This window comes from Coregonus lavaretus (assembly GCF_964263955.1).
Source record: "Coregonus lavaretus genome assembly, chromosome: 26".
Classification (NCBI taxonomy): domain Eukaryota; kingdom Metazoa; phylum Chordata; class Actinopteri; order Salmoniformes; family Salmonidae; genus Coregonus; species Coregonus lavaretus.
In genome coordinates, this window is record NC_140013.1 from 4,354,557 (window position 1) to 4,374,587 (window position 20,031).

The following is a 20,031-nucleotide window of genomic DNA, read 5'->3' on the forward strand; positions in this document are numbered from 1 at the left end:
TCCTGGAGTGGCCTAGCCAGTCTCCAGACCTTAATCCCATAGAAAATCTGTGGAGGGAGCTGAAGGTTTGAGTTGCCAAACGTCAGCCTCAAAACCTTAATAACTTGGAGAAGATCTGCAAAGAGGAGTCGGACAAAATCCCTCCTGAGATGTGGGAAAACCTGGTGGCCAACTACAAGAAACATCTGACCTCTGTGATTGCCAACAAGGGTTTTGCCACCAAGTACTAAGTCATGTTTTGCAGAGGGGTCAAATACTTATTTCCCGAATTAAAATGCAAATCAATTTATAACATTTTTGACATGCGTTCTTTTCTGGATTTTGTTGTTGTTATTCTGTCTCTCACTGTTCAAATAAACCTACCATTAAAATTATAGACTGATCATTTCTTTGTCAGTGGGCAAACGTACAAAATCAGCAGGGGATCAAATACTTTTTTTCCCTCACTGTATGAAGTTGTTAACAGTATGTAAACATTATTAAAGTGACCAGTGTTCCATTATTTAAGTGACCAGTGTTCCATGACTATGTACATAGGGCAGCAGCCTCTAAGGTGCATGGTAGAGTAACCGGGTGGTAGCAGGCTAGTGACAGTGACTAAAGTTCAGGACAGGTACTGGGCGGGGGCCAGCTAGTGGTGACTATTTAACAGTATGATGGCCTTGAGATAGAAGCTGTTTTTCAGTCTCTCGGTCCCAGCTTTGATGCACCTGTACTGACCTAGCCTTCTGGATAGTAGCGGGGTGAACAGGCCGTGGCTCGGGTGGCTGAGGTCCTTGATGCCGTACCAGGCGGTGATACAGCCCGACAGGATGCTCTCAATGGTGCATCAGTAAAATTTTGTGAGGGTCTTAGGGGCCAAGCCGAACTCCTGAACTAGCATTCACAACTTTCCAAGAAAACAAAATCAGACATTTATATTCTGTTTACAGTGCTTTCGGGAAAGTATTCAGACCCCTTGACTTTTTCCACATTTTGTTACGTTACAACCTTATTCTAAAATTGATTAAATTGTTTTTTTCCCTCATCAATCTACACACAATACCCTATAATGACAAAGCACTTAAAAATAAATAAATAAATTCATATTTTCAAAAGTATTCAGACCCTTCACTCAGTACTTTGTTGAAGCACCGATTACAGCCTCGAGTCTTCTTGGGGATGACGCTACAAGCTTGGCACACCTGTATTTGGGGAGTTTCTCCCATTCTTCTCTGCAGATCCTCTCAAGCTCTGTCAGGTTGGATGGGGAGCGTTGATGCACAGCTATTTTCAGGTCTCTCCAGAGATGTTCAATTGGGTTCAAGTCCGGGCTCTGGCTGGGCCACTCAAGGACATTCAGAGACTTGTCCCGAAGCCATTCCTGTGTTGTCCTGTTGGAAGAGTAACCTTCACCCCAGTCTGAGGTCTTGAGCGCTCTGGAGCAGGTTATCTTGAAGGATCTCTCTGTACTTTGCTCCGTTCATCTTTCACGCGATCTTGACTAGTCTCCCAGTCCCTGCCACCACCATGCTTCACCGTAGGGATGGTACCAGGTTTCCTTCAGACGTGACCCTTTGGCATTCTGGACAAATAATTAAATCTTGGTTTCATCAGACCAGAGAATCTTGTTTCTCATGGTCTGAGAGTCCTTTAGGTGCCTTTTGGCAAACTCCAAGCGGGCTGTCATGTGCCTTTTACTGAGGAGTGGCTTCCGTCTGGCCACTCTACCATAAAGGCCTGATTGGTGGAGTGCTGCAGAGATGGTTGTCCTTCTGGAAGGTTCTCCCATTTCCAAAGAGGAACTATGGGGCTCTGTCAGAGTGACCATCGGGTTCTTGGTCACCTCCCTGACCAAGGCCCTTCTCCACCAATTGCTCAGTTTGGCCGGGCGGCCAGCTCTAGAAAGAGTCTTGGTGGTTCCAAACTTCTTCCGTTTAAGAACGATTGAGGCCACTGTGTTGTTGGTGACCTTCAATGCTGCAGACATTTTTAGGTACCCTTCCCCAGATCTGTGCCTCGACACAATCCTGTCTCGGAGCTCTACGGACAATTCCTTCAACCTCATGGCTTGGTTTTTGCTCTGACATGCACTGTCAACTGTGGGACCTTATATAGACAGGTGTGTGCCTTTCCAAATCATGTCCAATCAATTGAATTTACCACAGGTGGACTCCAATTAAGTTGTAGAAACACCTCAAGGATGATCAATGGAAACAGGATGCACCTGAGCTCAATTTTCGAGTCTCATAGCAAAGGGTCTGAATACTTATGTAAATAAGGTGTTTCTGTTTTTTATTTGTAATACATTTGCAAACATTTCTAAACCTGTTTTCGTTTTGTCATTATGGTATATTAATCCATTTTAGAATAAGACTGTAACGTAACAACATTTTGAAAAAGGGAAGGGATCTGAATACTGTATATTTTAGAGCAGCGTTTCCCAAACTCTGTCCTCAGGATTCCAAGGGTTGCACGTTTTTTGATGGTTAGTTGATTTTTTGATTCAGCTGTGTAGTGTTAGGGTAAAAACCAAAACGTCCACCCCTTGGGGTCCCGAGGACCGAGTTTGGGAAACACTGTTTTAGGGGCTATTTGTACGGAAAATTTGTATAAAACCTGTATAAATTGTATTTATAATTATATCACTATATTTTAGGTTGACTATAATTCCATTATACAATTTCTGATACATCACATGCCTTTATTTTCATGCTTTAGTAAAAAGTATGCCTCTACTGCCATTCATTCCAATTAGACTGGTTTTGGATTTCTCCCTGACCAAGATGGCTGCCATTATGGAACTTTGAAGGGTTTATGACATAGCCCCTCTAGTAATTTAATAGGATCTCTACAGTATTACTACTATATTACTATTATCTCTATGGGCCTAACTAAATCCTAGTTTTCATCTGCTTGTTGTTCCAGGAAAGCACTGTGCCTTTTGTTTACGTAATGCTTTTACGTTGGGGTTTAGGGTTGGAAGCACACAATGCATCATGGTTTAGAGATCGGTTTACTAGGGCACACCTCGTTAGTATCGTGGCAAGGAAACCAATCACGAAGCGGATTGACATTATTTCGGAAAATAGCCCTAATGTTGGAAACAAACATTATGTTGTCATCCAGAGTCATTTTCCAAGCTATAGCACACAATATGTTACAGACAGCAGGTTTTTAAAGGACCAACGAGTTTGTTCTACTTCGTGTTTTCATTTTTTCCCTGCCCCCCAAAAATCACAATACTGGTATCGTCAAAGCCCGACCAGTTTATAGTGCTGGTTTGTATTTGCTGAGGGAGGGGTTATGATGTAGCATACCATAATGTGGACTTAAATACACGGTGCTGTAATGGGAGTCTATTTTTGCATTGATTAAGCTGCTGTTTGGCAAAGTAAAGGCCTCGTCTTGTTTAGTGTATTGTTACTGTTCACGAAAGAGGACATTAATAATTTCTCAATGTGTTCATATACCTCAAAGGTGGTCTAAAGTTGAGCGTAGTCCATAGTGTGAATGTAAAATTAATGGAAGTGATTGGCAGTGCACTTATTACCTAATTAGAGGTAATAAGTCAGTGCAATCACATTCTATTGCTACAAGTAGAGGTGAAGGGTGAGCCAAAACTGCCTGTGCGTCAGAGTGCCTCACGCGCCTGTGGTGACCTTTGTTTTCTTTTGCTGGAGGGCCCCTCTCCCCCTCCTTGAGTAGCTTCCCCTGGGCTGTCATGCTTTCCCCCCCCCCACCCTCCTCGTCACTTATCTTATCAGTGACTGAGGTTTGGCCTGTGCTTTGCTCACAGTTCAGCGGATAGGAGAGCTGCCGCAGAGAGATGAAACTTCGTACCCCGAAATCTGGACTTTTCAATGAATTTCGTTCAAAGAAACTCACACGCATCGCATGTGAGCCAAGTCTACTGCTTGTGCTTTCATAGTATTTTTTTTCTGAGAACCTCCAATCGCCCCCTGGCACCCAATGACGTGAACAGATTCTTCTCCATTCAAGGATTTTGTGGTTAGATCAGTTGATAGCTGCTTAACTCTGTGTGGTGTTTAAGTTTGTATGGGATGCCCCGGCTTGAGGACAAAAGCATGTTTCCCACACACTGCTCTTAGTTGTGAATGCAATTCATATGCACTGTGTGGGGCCCCATTTCATGGTGTGTTTCAGCATGGATCCCACGTCTGACTAGTAGTAGGCCTACACTCCCATTCTGGCTCTTGAATGATCCCTAGTGTTGTTCATTTGTTTTGGTCAAATGGACTTGAGACCCGAGCCGTGGATGTTAGTCATTCTGCATGCAATGCACCGTGTAGCGTCGTTCCACCTCAAAGTACAAGAGGATTTCGACACCCGCCATTGTCAGATTGTTCCGAAATCGTTTCTGTAATTTGTAACAGATACGATTAGCATTCCTGAAGCATATTAAATTTTTTTGTATGATCATTTTATAAACTATACAAAACATACACATACAAACGACAACATCATACAAACATCAACTACATCACACCTGCCCAGACCAGGGTGTCCGTGGGTCCTTAAAGTCTTCAATTAATTGATCTAAATTCAAATACATTTTTAAAAGGTCTTAAAAATCAAGTAGACTGGGAAATGGACACACATTTTTATTAGGTTCCGTTTACGTTGTGCAGAGGCGATGTAAATAATGGGTGATAGGATCGTGATTTACTTCAATGGAAGGAACGCATTTTAGCTTGAGTCACTTGCAGAGTGGAACCACACTCTGTAATGTTCCCGCAGCGGTCAGAAGTCAGCGAGACACTCGTGACTTCTGACAGCAGCTCGTGTATTTATCTATTAGCTAGCAGAGATTGGCTGTGGTGAAGTAGTAACGGAGGTCGACTTGAAACTACGGTAGACAGTTAACGTTAGTCTGCAGCTACCATGGGAAAGTGCAAATACAACGAGAACTGGTTGGAGAACAGCATTTTTGCTTCGTGGTTAAAATCAGTTGAAGGGAATCAATACGAAGCACGCTGTATCTTTTGCAAGAAGTCCTTCAACTTGGCACTATGATGTTTGACGAAAGCCTCAACCAAACGACAAAAAGTAAACAACTGGACCTGCATATACGCTATTGGGAGGGAAATCACGTTCAGTCAAGTTACCTGGGGTCGCAGTTCATGGGGCATGCAACAGCTCGGGATTTACTGCAACATTTCAAAGTAAGTTTTCAGTCGATTTATTGAAATATTGTTAATGTTATTTATATTATGTATTAGCAAATGTTAGTTAATTGTTATTGTTACGTTCACATTGCCATAATTAGCTAATGAGAAAAAATATGTATCAGGATCTATGAACAGTATGGTGGTGCTCAGCTGGTTGTTGTGGGGAGCTGCGGCCTCAACACCCTACACAACGCTTTCAAATGTGGCTTCTCCATGTGGCAGCTGGAAAAGGTTCTGAGGGCCATGCACATTCTTTTCCACAATGTGCCAGCAAGGAGGGAGGACTACACTGCTCTCACCAAATCCTTGGTCTTCCCGTTACATTCTGTGGCCACTGGTGAATTAAGAACCTGCCTGTGGTGGAGAGAGCCATAGAAGTATGGCAATCAATGGTGAAGTATGTGGATGTGGTGAGAACCAAGAAGCTCCCAACCCCTGGAATAGGGTCGTTTGACACCATAGAAAAGCCCAGCAAGATCAGCTCATCTCGGCCAAACTGCAGTTCTTCATGGCTGTCTCCAGGACTTTCAGTCCCTTTTTGACCAAGTACCAGACTGACGAGCTAGTGATGCCATTCCTCTGCAAAGGGTTGATAAAGGTAATGATTTATATTCTAGCTCTGCACAATTTGATATTGCCATTTGATTTCAACTCTCTTATCACTGATTGTACTATTGATGATATGAAGCTTATGATAGAGGTGATGATAAAGATAAGAGAGTTGTGGAAATATACATGTATTTAATGATGAATGTGGTTAAAGGGGTATTTGCATTACATTTTGAGCTTTCCTGTTGGCATAGTCTGCTTAGGCGTTCTGTCAAGAGGGAGCTCCTCCAGAACATCACTCCACTGCAGATGATCAGACTGGATGTCGCTGACCAAAATAATTGTGTCCGCCCGAAGGAAGTTGACAGGCTTGCGTGCCGAGTCAGTCCTCAAGGTAATGTGAGAATTTAAAGTATTACTTTCTATCAAATTATGGTGAGGATAGTTTTCTATTGTATTAAGTCATTCAGCACTATTTACGGCCCATTATCCCAGCTGAGAAAAAACTGTGTAGGAGAGCTCACTGTCCTAGAGTTTAGGAGGGACTGCATGAAGGGTATGTCAAACATCGAAAAGAAAGTGCAGGACAAGAGCCCCCTGAAATACCCCACCGTAAGACGGATGGCGTGTTTGGAACCCACTGTCATGTACCCAGACTGGTGCCAGGAAAGGATGAGCAGTCTTGTGCATATGTTTCTGCTAGACAAGCAGTTGTCAGGAGGTTTCTCTGCTGGTAGGAGTAGTTCTGGAAGAGGTTTTGTTCAGGATTTATTACCAAATGTATACACAATTATAACTTATGTCTGAAGTAATATAATGATTAATCATCTAAATAATAGTTTTCACTTATTTCCTTTAATCTGTTTTGTTACAGGTGATGTGAGCACTTCCTCTCTTTCCAGCCCACAGAGACGAGGCTGGATGTGTTCCTGCATGGCTTCCTCTGCCAATCCTACCCTGAGCTTTGGGGTTTCTGTAAGAAGCTGCTTCTTTTGTCCCATGGGCAGGCAGCTGTCGAGAGAGGCTTCTCCATCAACAAGGTGGAAACCTGTAACATGCAGGAGGGTACAGTCATCGCCCAGAGACAGATGTGATTATGTCACAGTCTGTGGTGGTGTTGTTAAGGTCCCTCTCACCAAGGAGCTGCTGACCTCTGCTGGATCAGCAAGGTCAAAATACAGAGCACACCTGGACCAGTAGAAGAGGAAGAGCGAAAGCGCTGTGCAAGGGCAGAAGAGAAAAGCTGCGGAGGACCATATAGATGAGCTGGGGGAAAAAAAGAAGAAACTCTGCTGGAGGTATCTGGCAGCCTGGAGAAGGATGCAGACAAATTTGCAGAGGGAAGATCCGGCACCTTGATGTCTCAGCACATCACCAAGTCCAACACCCTCAGGAGGAGATATGAGGAGAAAATATTTTAATTAAAACAAGTGGAAGCAGAGTTTACATTTACATTTACATTTACGTCATTTAGCAGACGCTCTTATCCAGAGCGACTTACAGTTAGTGAATACATATATATTTTTTAAATATACTGGCCCCCCGTGGGAATCGAACCCACAACCCTGGCATTGCAAACGCCATGCTCTATCAACTGAGCTACATCCCTTCCGGCCATTCCCTCCCCTACCCTGGACGACGCTGGGCCAATTGTGCGCCGCCCATGAGTCTCCCGGTCGCGGCCGGCTGCGACAGAGCCTGGATTCGAACCAGGATCTCTAGTGGCACAGTTAGCACTGCGATGCAGTGCCTTAGACCACTGCGCCACTCAGGAGCAGAGTTGGAGAGTAAGGCCACAGAACTAAGACACATGCCATGATAAAAGAGAGAGAGGACAGCAAGTCATGTTTCTTCCCTCCATTTTGAGCATAGTTGAAATTACAGTTGTCCCAGGTCCAGTGGATTGGCACCAGCAATTATTGTTTTGTTTTTATATGCAGCTAACGTTGCACTGTTGGTTACAATGTCAACACTGTACGTTAAATGTTTCCTTGTTAATGAACACATTAATTTTGTATCTTGTAAAATACATTAGTTTATACTGGATTAAGCTTACATTTTCATTAATTGTAATTTCGTTAGATATGCTCCAACTTTCCCTCTGACTTGTGCCAACATCGGTTCTTTTTAAGTCTTGGTTCCAATAGTTTATATTTTTTTCTAAGAGATTGTCAGTTGGATATGCTCTCTGCAAGGTTTTGTATATCTTCCCTATATGAACATCCTTTTCTGACTGAAATAAGATTCCCTCAAGGTTGCTCTGATATCCAAAAGATTTCAAATTGACATTGCGTGATATGTAACTTTTAAGTTGCATGTATTTTAAATTTCAGTCCAAAATTACTTTTTAAGTCTGTCATGGAAATAAATGTATTTCCTGTTCCCAAGTCATGAAACATTATTTTGTTTTGTTTTTAAACAAATCAAAATATATTTTATATTTTAGATACTTCGAAGTAGCCACCCTTTGCCTTGATGACAGCTTTGCACACTCTTGGCATTCTCTCAAACAGCTTTATGAGGTAGTCACCTGGAATGCATTTCAATTAACAGGTGTGCCTTGTTAAAAGTTAATTTGTGGAATGTCTTTCCTTCTTAATGCGAACGTTACTCACCCTAGCCTGACGGTAACACTTGAGTAATACTTACTAGTAAATGGAAAGGAAATGAATAAATAAACAAACACAATTCTGTGAGTCATGTTACAGCCAGGGATATTTACGCAGCAAAAAGTGGGCTGATGATGCAAAATGCATCATATGCACCATCACACTTTTAGATTTTTATTGAATGTTCTCTGTCATGAAACTTAACTGCTGACATGCACACTTTTGGGGGGGAATGTTTCTACAGGGGACTAATTAACAATATACTCCTATGTTTTTTGAGTAAAATATCCTTTTAAAAGAATGTCAGGACAGGGAGGACACTGTTAGACCATGTGTTACATCATTGGCCTTGCTAAGCACCTTACACCCCCCTTACATTACCCTGTGTTTATTTAAGAGATAGAGGACATCTGTCAACTCTCAAACTCTAGGCTTGGATTCTATTCACATTGAAGAGAGTTGTAGCAGAGGCACTGCGACAACATTTTAATTTACATAATCTTTTACATTTACATTAGCAATGGAATATCATGTGACGAGAGAGGGTTCGGGGGCAAAGAATGGTCTTGCTCTGCAGTTTTAAATTTACCGCAAATATCCCAGTATAGCCACTAGCCATTAAGCATGCTTTTCACTAACTATTCAACTATGCAAGCAACTTTTCATCTTAACCATATTACTCTATTGAATAATGCAAGCAAACCACATTACACTCTTGAATAATGCAACAATTCACAAGCGTGCAGACAAAGGGTTTATTTTCATATCTGAACACTCATTACATTTTAACTTCAAGAAAAAAGCACAGTTACTAAAGCTAACAGCATGCTTTATCATGTAACGCTAGCCTATCAGAAATGAACGGTTACCCCTCTCATATGAATAATAAAGTACAGTAGACCTACCTTACAACATTATAACAAACCAGGCTTCATTTTTAACAATATCATGCAAATCATTACGTGTGGTAAAAGCAAATTGCGAGAAAAAAAAAAACTTGGGTAATTCACTGGGGAGTTGAGATCAGCTGTTTTACGTGGCTCAGTGCAGCCAGCCAGCACCATTGACTGTTTTTTATAATTTTTTTACATTACGCTGACAATTTCAGAATGTAACAGGCTGTTACTGCAAGTTCAGGTAAAAAATCTAAAAAAACAAGTCTCAAATAATAAGGAAAATGTCTATACATTTCAGCTGTTTCAAAAACACTGCTCTGCTGTTACGATTGTTATTGTAGGAGTGTTTGGCAATTCTGTTTACACTGCCTTGATTGGAGGGGGGCAACTGTCGGCCAGTGACATGCGCTACCTCCGGAAGTAGGGTACGAGACGTGACAAGTGAACAAGTTTACAATGCAGTAAAAGGTCTAGCCGAGGGTATTTGCTCAATCTCTAGGCAATCTCTCGTAGTGAGAATAGGTTCTTAAACAATATAGCCTGCCGTTCTTTTAGCCAACTCCTCTGTTGTGTTGTTCACTGTCATGCCAAGTAATGTTGGCTAAAACACAAACCGATCTGGCAACGAGGCTATAGGAAAGTGTGAAGGTCCTCCAATGACATGCTTGTAGCATTCCTATTAATGTGTATAGTGTGATGATAAACTATTCGTGTGAAAAGTGATCGTTTGGTCCCTGTACTAGGCGTGTGCTTTTCTTGCTTGTGAAAAGCATCATTGACTTGCTGTGTTTTATGTCCCAGCAGATAATGGTGAAATATAGATTTTTCAGTGCATGATTTTCTCAATAGACTTTGGAAGTACATAACATTTGTCTCCTTTTTCTTTCAGAGCACCTTCTACTCAAGAGACTAGTTTTATTGAGAAGATGAAGAAAACAGTGAGTGTTTTTCAATTTTTCAGTATATTGGGGGTGGGAAGGATAATGGTCTAGCTTCTACACTGGCTTTACATAATGGTTCTTAGGAAGAGGACGGCTTGATGGATTGCAGTGGATCCTCCTGACTCCTCAGTCCAGACTTGGGTTCAAATGCTATTTGAAATCATTTAAAATATGTTCTGGGCAGGATTGAGCTTTTCTGGTACAATAGAATCGATAGAATAGTCGAAATGGTGAAAACCCCGCCCATCTGGCAATCCAGGCAGGAAAGAGTAAATGCTAAAAGTATTTGAACCTAGGTCTGCGCAGTACTAGCTGACCATGAGAAATTGATATACACTACCAGTCAAAGGTTTGGACACACCTACTCATTCAAGGTTTTTTCTTTATTTTTACATTGTAGAATAATAGTGAAGGCATCAAAAATATGGAATCATGTAGTAACCAAAAAAGTGTTAAACAAATCAAAATATATTTTACATTTGAGATTCTTCAAATAGCCACCCTTTGCCTTGATGACAGCTTTGCATGCTCTTGGCATTCTCTCAACCAGCTTCATGAGGTAGTCACATGGAATGCATTTCAATTAACAGGTGTGCCTTCTTAAAAGTTAATTTGTGGAATTTTCTTCTTAATGCGTTTGAGCCAATCAGTTGTGTTGTGACAAGGTAGGGGTGGTATACAGAAGATAGCCCTATTTGGTAAAAGACCAAGTCCATATTATGGCAAGAACGGCTCAAATAAGCAAAGAGAAACGACAGTCCATCATTACTTTAAGACATGAAGGACAGTCAATCCGGAATATGTGAAGAACTTTGAACGTTTCTTCAAGTGCAGTCGCAAAACCATCATGTTACATCGCTATGATGTAACTGGCTGTCATGAGGACCGCCACAGGAAAGGAAGACCCAGAGTTACCTCTGCTGCAGAGGATAAGTTCATTAGAGTTACCAGCCTCAGAAATTGCAGCCCAAATAAATGCTTCATAGAGTTCAAGTCACAGACACATCTCAACATCAACTGTTCAGAGGGGACTGTGTGAATCAGGCCTTCATGGTCGAATTGCTGCAAAGAAACCACTACTAAAGGACACCAATAAGAAGAAGAGACCTGCTTGGGCCAAGAAACACGAGCAATGGACATTAGACCAGTGGAGTCCAAATTTGAGATTTTTGGTTCCAACCACCGTGTCTTTGTGAGACGCGGTGTGGGTGAACGGATGATCTCCGCATGTGTAGTTCCCACCGTAAAGCATGGAGGAGGAGGTGTTATGGTGTGGGGGTGCTTTGCTGGTGACACTGTCTGTGATTTTTTTTAGAATTCAAGGCACACTTAACCAACATGTCTACCACAGCATTCTGCAGCGATACGCCATCCCATCTGGTTTGGGCTTAGTGGGACTATCATTTGTTTTTCAACAGGACAATGACCCAAAACACACCTCCAGGCTGTGTAAGGAGAGTGATGGAGTGCTGCATCAGATGACCTGGCCTCCACAATCCCCCGCCCTCAACCCGTTTGGGATGAGTCGGACCGCAGAGTGAAGGAAAAGCAGCCAGCAAGTGCTCAGCATATGTGGGAACCCCTTCAAGACTGTTGGAAAAGCATTCCAGGTGAAGATGGTTGAGAGAATGCCAAGAGTGTGCAAAGCTGTCATCAAGGCAAAGGGTGGCTATTTGAAGAATCTCAAATATAAAATATATTTTGATTTGTTTAACACTTGTTTGGTTACTACATGATTCCATATGTGTTATTTCATAGTTTTGATGTCTTCACTATTATTCTACAATGTAGAAAATAGTAAAAATAAAGAACAACCCTTGAATGAGTAGGTGTGTCCAAACTTTTGACTGGTACTGTAGGCTTGAGTAAGCAAGTGTGATTTGGCTGCAAAGTCCTCAGATATCAGAAGGTGAAATAAATACAATAATGATGGTATTGTACAACGTTATTTAGTTTGGTGTCTGTTGCTCACTGTCTAATGATGTATCATGGGAACCATAAATGGTGAAATACACTGAGTATACAAAAAAGAAGACCTGCTCTTTCCATGACATAGACTGACCGGGTGAAAGCTATGATCCCTTATTGATGTCACTTGTTAAATCCACTTCAATCAGTGTAGATGAAGGGGAGGAGACTGGTTAAAGAAGGATTTTTAAGCCTTGAGACTATATAGAGCCCAACACTGTGATAATAAAAATGAATGGTGGAAAAACTATTGGAACCATTTCCCTGTTTGCCCGCTATGTTTTATGGGTATTATGACTCATACTGTGGTACTCTATTGAGACATGGATTATGTATGTGTGACATTCAGAGGGTGAATGGGCAAGACAAAAGATTTAGGTGCCTTTGAACGGGGTATTGTAGTAGGTACCAGGCGCACCGTCAAGAACTGCAACGCTGCTGGGTTTTTCATGCTCAACCGTTTCCTGTATCAAGAATGGTCCACCACTCAAAGGACATCCAGCCAACTTGACATAACTGTGGGAAGCATTGGAGTCAACATGGGCCAGAAACCCTGGAGTTTTTTCCTGGCTGCCAGGTCATGTGGTCAGTAAAATTGTTGCTGCTATTTCCCTCTCCAGGGTAGGAACATCGTGGTATTCTACGGCTCTCAGACAGGCACGGGCGAGGAGTTTGCCAACCGGCTGTCCAAAGACGCCCAGCGCTACGGCATGAAGGGTATGGCTGCCGACCCCGAGGAATACGACATGGTAACTAACTAACGACATTCCTATATCAGCGTTTATATGGTTGAAAGGAACACACTTAGGGCGTTGAAATTCGTTACCCTGGTTCCGTTTTTCTGGATCGTTTGAGAATTTTACTAAATTGTTATTTTCAGAAGATCTGAAAATAACCGTTTCAGGGTGCGATTTGCATTCTACATGACGTTAGCAAGCTAGCTTGTTTACAATGGGCAAAAAAGTACCATGCGACTCATGTTGCCGCGTCACAACACCTGGTACTCTGGTCCTGGGTCTTGGACCCGCTACTCACACTGGTCCAGGATTCACTTCAGTCAGGGTTTGTTTGCATTTCACATAGCGCGGATCAGTATTAGTCTCTCTTGAGCCAAGGACCTGTTCTGTAAAATTGAAAAGCTAATAGTGCCCTAAATGGTATACAGCACGTGTGATAGCGAATCTCTAATGTCCTGGCATCTTCTAATCCACAGTGTGAGCTGACCCGTCTGGCTGAGATTGACAACTCCCTGGCCATCTTCTGCATGGCCACTTACGGAGAGGGAGACCCCACGGACAACGCCCAGGACTTCTATGACTGGCTGCAGGAGACCGACGGGAAACTGGATGGAGTCAACTACACCGTGAGTATCTCTAGGTCTCTCTCGCTCGCTCTCTCTCCTCTCCCCCCATCATTCATAATCAGGGCCAGGAGTTTGCCCAATTAAAACTCCAATTGGCTCCATTCACAAACATTTGCCAAGCGTTCACTTTCAAATGTGTATTTCACATGGTTGAACTTTAGTGTGAGACCGAGATGAGTTATGCCAACATGCAAAAAATACATTTACATTTTAGTCATTTAGCAGACGCTCTTATCCAGAGCGATTTACAGTTAGTGAGTCGTGGCTTTATGTGTATGGTTGAGTTCTAGCTTCGGCCATAGCTGACATGCGTGCCGTCCTGGCTGGTTGGGCATTGTTGAGGTCGGTCCAACGGTCCTGCCCTCAATGGGGTGAAGAATTTTACTTCTGACTGAAGCGAATCTGGCCTGGCACTCTGAATGGTCACTTGGGCTCCTTTCAATCCCTGCCATTGTCTTTCTGTCCTAGACTGGAAAGACTGCATTAATTACACTGAATGAAAGATGATAAACTTTCACAATGTACTAGCAGCAGGAGCTTGCGTTCAGTGTGTGTGCATGTCTCAGTGTGTCTTGTGTGCGTGTTTAAATGTTGTGTACATAGTATACAATATGTTGAACATGAGTGTTTTTAAACTGGGAGTGACTGATGTTGACATGTCTCTCCCTGCAGGTGTTTGCGTTGGGTAACAAGACATATGAACACTACAATGCCATGGGGGCTTACGTGGACAAGAGGCTGGAGGAGCTGGGAGCCAAGAGGGTCTTCGACCTGGGCATGGGAGACGACGACGGCAAGTGAGTGAGGCTGCGTTGGAGGGGGGTGCGTCCCAATCTCCTTTCTCCTGAAGAGTGCACTAGTTTATTACTTCCCAGAAATCTAAAGGCATTGGATTGGTGGAGGCATGGGTTAATGAGAGTTTCCACCGTTTCTTATACCAGTCATTTCCTTTCAAATCAGTGAAGGGAAGTGAATGAGTGCACACTTTGGGAGGAAGGAGAGATAATTGGGAAAAAACCTTGGATCGCTCCCGAATCAAAGTGGGACTGATGTTTTCAGACCCTTAATGTAGAGATCCAAATGAATGGCCAAATGATGGAAATGGGAGTTGATAAGAGGGTGTTTTCTACTTATTTTCATCGTTCAGCCTGGAGGAGGACTTTGTGACATGGAGGGAGCAGTTCTGGCCAGCCATGTGCGAGCACTTTGGAGTGGAGGCTTCAGGAGAGGACTCCAGGTACTTAGCCCAATTTATCGTCTTTATCACATTCTCATTTTCCCTCCTCAATTCACACACACAAAGAGTATGGAAGGAGTGATGTGCAGATTAACTCTCGCTCCACATTAGCATTCGTCAGTACGAGCTCAAGGAGCACAATGACATCAACATGAACAAGGTGTACACAGGAGAGTTGGGGCGTCTGAAGAGCTTTGAGACCCAGAAACCGTGAGTTCTTCTACCCCATCCTCTTCACTTATCACTGCTACAGAGTGTCTGTCATTCATGTTTTATAGATTTCTCACTCAAAACTAGTATTACTGCCCCCTAGTGGAGCTAAAGGGGATTTCCTTGTTGGAACGCTAAAGTGCAACACTGCTTCATCCGTCGGTGTTCACCTCTATGATTTACCTCATGTTGTCTCTGCATACTGATGTGCACAGTTCACTGGTTTGAAATTCTAATGATTATTTTCCCCCCAGGCCTTTTGATGCAAAAAACCCCTTCCTGGCTCCAGTCACTGTTAACCGCAAGCTCAACAAAGCAGGTGACAGGCATCTCATGCACCTTGAAGTGGACATTACAGGCTCCAAGATTAGGTAAGAGAGAGAGCCGTAACTTTGTCTTTGTATCATTACCAATCTATCTCTACCTCCCAGACAGTATTTCCTTAAAAATAATAGGCTACACTTCTTTGATGAAATGGTGCCTTTTCACATAGTGGAAAGATGACTTGAAAACCCTTTGTCATTCTGTCTTTGTAGATATGAGTCGGGAGACCACGTTGCCGTCTATCCCACCAATGACACAGCAATCGTGAACAAACTGGGACAGATCCTTGGCGTGGACCTTGATACGGTTATCTCTCTCAATAACCTTGATGGTACGGCACTGACCTGACGCAACACCTTCACTCAGTCCTCCGAATATCTCTCGATGTCTTTTGAAGATCCTTAAACACAAACATTCTGTTTGGACATCTCTTGAAATGTTACTCTCACTGTATTTACTTTTTTAGAAGCAGAAGAAGGTTTTGTGTAATCACCAACTGTGTCTTATTACTTTAAACCTTAGGGTCGGTTTCCCTTACCCAGATTAAGCCTAGTCCTGAACTAAAAAGAAAAAGCTTAATTGAGAATACTTTTTAGTCCGAGATTAGGCTTAATCTGTGTCTGGGAAACTGTCCTTTAATGTATAACCAATGTTAATGTGATGTTATCTGATGCTGTTTATCAGAGGAGTCCAATAAGAAGCACCCGTTCCCTTGCCCCACCACCTACCGTACGGCTCTGACCCACTACCTGGACATCATCCACCCGCCTCGCACCAACGTCCTGTACGAGCTGGCCCAGTACGCCACCGACCCCAAGGAGCAGGAGAACATGCGCAAGATGGCCTCGTCTGCTCCCGAGGGCAAGGTGTGTGGCTCTGACACCGTGTTAACTGATCTCTTCTCTCTACTATTCTAATCAAAGTAGTCAAGATTACCTCAACATACACAAGATGGGTTATTGGTAGTGGGAAAGTACGCTTAAGCCTCAGGGTTGGGGTCAATTCAATGTCAATTCAGGAAGCAAACTTGAGAAAGCATTGAGAAAAATTGGAATTAGAATTTAAATGTACTTCCTGACTGAATTGTAATGGAATTGACCCCAAACTTGATAAGCCTATAACACAATGTGAAAAGTTTCTCCTAAGCATACAGTGGCTTGCGAAAGTATTCACCCCCTTGGCATTTTTCCTATTTTGTTGCCTTACAACCTGGAATTAAAATTGATTTTTTGGGGGTTTGTATCATTTGATTTACACAACATGCAAGATGCAAAATATTTTTTCTTGTGAAACAAACAAGAAATAAGACCAAAAAACTGAACTTGAGCGTGCATAACTATTCACCCCCCCAAAGTCAATACTTTGTAGAGCCACCTTTTGCAGCAATTACAGCTGCAAAAATTACGTCATTTAGCAGACGCTTTTATCCAAAGCGACTTACAGTCATGCGTGCATACATTTTTGTGTATGGGTGGTCCCGGGGATCGAACCCACTACCTTGGCGTTACAAGCGCCGTGCTCAACCAGCTGAGCTACAGAGGACCACGGGGGTCTCTTGGGGTATGTCTCTATAAGCTTGGCACATCTAGCCACTGGGATTTTTGCCCGTTCTTCAAGGCAAAACTGCTCCAGCTCCTTCAAGTTGGATGGGTTCCGCTGGTGTACAGCAATCTTTAAGTCATACCACAGATTCTCAATTGGATTGAGGACTAGGCCATTCCAAGACATTTAAATGTTTCCCCTTAAACCACTCGAGTGTTGCTTTAGCAGTATGCTTAGGGTTATTGTCCTGCTGGAAGGTGAACCTCCTTCCCAGTCTCAAATCTCTGGAAGACTGAAACAGGTTTCCCTCAAGAATTTCCCTGTATTTAGCGCCATCCATCATTCCTTCAATTCTGACTAGTTTCCCAGTCCCTGACGATGAAAAACATGATGGTGTTCTCGGGGTGATGAGCGGTGTTGGGTTTGCGCCAGACATAGCGTTTTCCTTGATGGCCAAAAAGCTCAATTTTAGTCTCATCTGACCAGAGTACCTTCTCCCACATGCCTTTTGGCAAACACCAAACGTGTTTGCTTATTTTTTTATTTTTAAGCAATGGCTTTTTTCTGGCCACTCTTCCGTAAAGCCCAGCTTTGTGGAGTGTACGGCTTAAAGTGGTCCTATAGACAGATACTCCAATCTCCATTGTGGAGCTTTGCAGCTCCTTCAGGGTTATCTTTGGTCTCTTTGTTGCCTCTCTGATTAATGCCCTCCTTGCCTGGTCTGTGAGATTTGGTGGGAAGCCCTCTCTTGGCAAGTTTGTTGTGGTGCCATATTCTTTCAATTTTTTAATAATGGATTTAATGGTGCTCCGTGGGATGTTCAAAGTTTCGGAGATTTTTTTATAACCCAACCCTGATCAGTACTCCACAACTTTGTCCCTGACCTGTTTGGAGAGCTCCTTGGTCTTCATGGTGCCGCTTGCTTGGTGGTGCCCCTTGCTTAGTGGTGTTGCAGACTCTGGGGCCTTTCAGAACAGATGTGTATATATACTGAGATCATGTGACACTTAGATTGCACACAGGTGGACGTTATTTAATTAATTATGTGACTTCTGAAGGTAATTGGTTGCACCAGATCTTATTTAGGGGCTTCATAGCAAAGGGGGTGAATACATATGTACGCACCACTTTTCCGTTATTTATATTATAGAAATTTTTGAAACAAGTAATTTTTTCATTTCACTTCACCAATTTGGACTATTTTGTGTATGTCCATTACATGAAATCCAAATAAAAATCAATTTAAATTACAGGTTGTAATACAACAAAATAGGAAAAACGCCAAGGGGGATGAATACTTTTGCAAGACACTGTAGATCTAGGATCAGATTAACTCCAACCTTAACCAATTTAGGAGGATGGTAAATATATCTGACCCTCATGTATCTGACCCAGATTCCTGACTCCAGATCAGTGGTTAGGGGCAACTTCTACCTACTCCATGTTATCCCAGCTGAGTGTTGTTGTTATGGTCTCCACTAGGCTCTGTACCAGAGTTTTGTGCTGGAAGACAACAGGAACATCCTGGCCATCCTGGAGGATCTGCCGTCCTTGCGGCCTCCCATCGACCACCTGTGTGAGCTCATGCCCCGTCTGCAGGCCCGCTACTACTCCATTGCCTCCTCCTCCAAGGTGAGCCTATATACAGAGGTGTATCCATGCACTGTAGCAAAACTTTTTGCAACAGAAAAAACTAAAACGGGCGTTTCTTTCGTATGTTTCTAGTGAATATATCCCAGTACATCACCCCTAATGACCCCACACCCTAACTCCTCTTATGTCAATACATTTATTTTTCATGTTACATTTACAATAGTTATTTAGCAGATGCTGTCTTCCACTAGGAAGTATATTTAGATAATGTCAAACGACCAAGTTTTATTAAAGGCCCAATGCAGTCAAAACATGATTTTCCTGTGTTTTAAATATACAGTTGAAGTCGGAAGTTTACATACACTTCATTAAAACTCGTTTTTCAACCACTCCACAAATGTCTTGTTAACAAGCTATAGTTTTGGCAAGTCGTTAAGGACATCTACTTTGTGCATGACACAAGTCATTTTATTTATTTCACTTATAATTGACTGTATCACAATTCCAGTGGGTCAGAAGTTTACATACACTATGATGTCATGGCTTTACAGAAAATTATGTCATGGCTTTAGAAGCTTCTGATAGGCTAATTGACATCATTTGAGCCAATGGAGGTGTACCTGTGGATGTATTTCAAGGCCTACCTTCAAACTCAGTGCCTCTTTGCTTGAAATCATGGGAAAATCAAAAGAAATCAGCCAAGACCTCAGAAAAAATGTGTAGACCTCCACAAGTCTGGTTCATCCTTGGGAGCAATTTCCAAACGCCTGAAGGTACCACGTTCATCTGTACAAACAATAGTACGCAAGTATAAACACCATGGGACCACGCAGCCTTCATACCGCTCAGGAAGGAGACGCGTTCTGTCTCCTAGAGATGAACGTACTTTGGTGCGAAAAGTGCAAATCAATCCCAGAACAACAGCAAAGGACCTTGTGAAGATGCTGGAGGAAACAGGTACACAAGTATCTATATCCACAGTAAAACTAGTCATATATTGACATAACCTGAAAGGCTGCTCAGCAAGGAAGAAGGCACTGCTCCAAAACCGCCATAAAAAAGCCAGACTACGGTTTGCAACTGCACATGGGGACAAAGATAGTACTTTTTGGAGAAATGTCCTCTGGTCTGATGAAACAAAAATAGAACTGTTTGGCCATAATGACCATCGTTATGTTTGGAGGAAAAAGGGGGTTGGTTGCAAGCCGAAGAACACCATCCCAACTGTGAAGCACGGGGGTGGCAGCATCATGCTGTGGGGGTGATTTGCTGCAGGAGGGACTGGTGCACTTCACAAAATAGATGTCATCATGAGGAAGGAAAATTATGTGGATATATTGAAGCAACATCTCAAGACATCAGTCAGGAAGTTAAAGCTTGGTCGCAAATGGGTCTTCCAAATGGACAATGACCCCAAACATATTTTCAAAGCTGTGGCAAAAGGGCTTAAGGACAACAAAGTCAAGGTATTGGAGTGGCCATCACAAAGCCCTGACCTCAATCCTATAGAAAATGTGTGGGCAGAACTGAAAAAGCGTGTGCGAGCAAGGAGGCCTACAAACCTGACTCAGTTACACCAGCTCTGTCAGGAGGAATGGGCCAAAATTCACCCAACTTATTGTGGGAAG

The 20,031-nt window shown here is 42.7% G+C and overlaps 1 protein-coding gene across 3 annotated transcripts in view; it reads left to right on the forward strand.

Moving 5' to 3' along the window:
• LOC311101855 (NADPH--cytochrome P450 reductase) overlaps positions 1-20,031 on the forward strand; it is a 41,415-nt gene that overhangs the window by 17,504 nt on the left and 3,880 nt on the right. Inside the window, exons 1-11 of one of the 3 annotated variants that reach the window (XM_084143068.1) lie at positions 2,109-5,165; positions 10,115-10,163; positions 12,755-12,883; positions 13,348-13,497; positions 14,170-14,294; positions 14,645-14,734; positions 14,846-14,944; positions 15,199-15,315; positions 15,481-15,599; positions 15,953-16,134; positions 18,293-18,442. In XM_084143068.1, the coding sequence (XP_083999194.1) occupies positions 5,131-5,165; positions 10,115-10,163; positions 12,755-12,883; positions 13,348-13,497; positions 14,170-14,294; positions 14,645-14,734; positions 14,846-14,944; positions 15,199-15,315; positions 15,481-15,599; positions 15,953-16,134; positions 18,293-18,442 (1,245 nt within the window). In that variant the 5' untranslated portion in view covers positions 2,109-5,130. Of the gene's footprint in view, positions 1-2,108; positions 5,166-8,106; positions 8,243-10,114; positions 10,164-12,754; positions 12,884-13,347; positions 13,498-14,169; positions 14,295-14,644; positions 14,735-14,845; positions 14,945-15,198; positions 15,316-15,480; positions 15,600-15,952; positions 16,135-18,292; positions 18,443-20,031 lie in introns of those variants that run through there. The other 2 variants (XM_084143067.1, XM_084143069.1) reach the window with 2 other exon arrangements.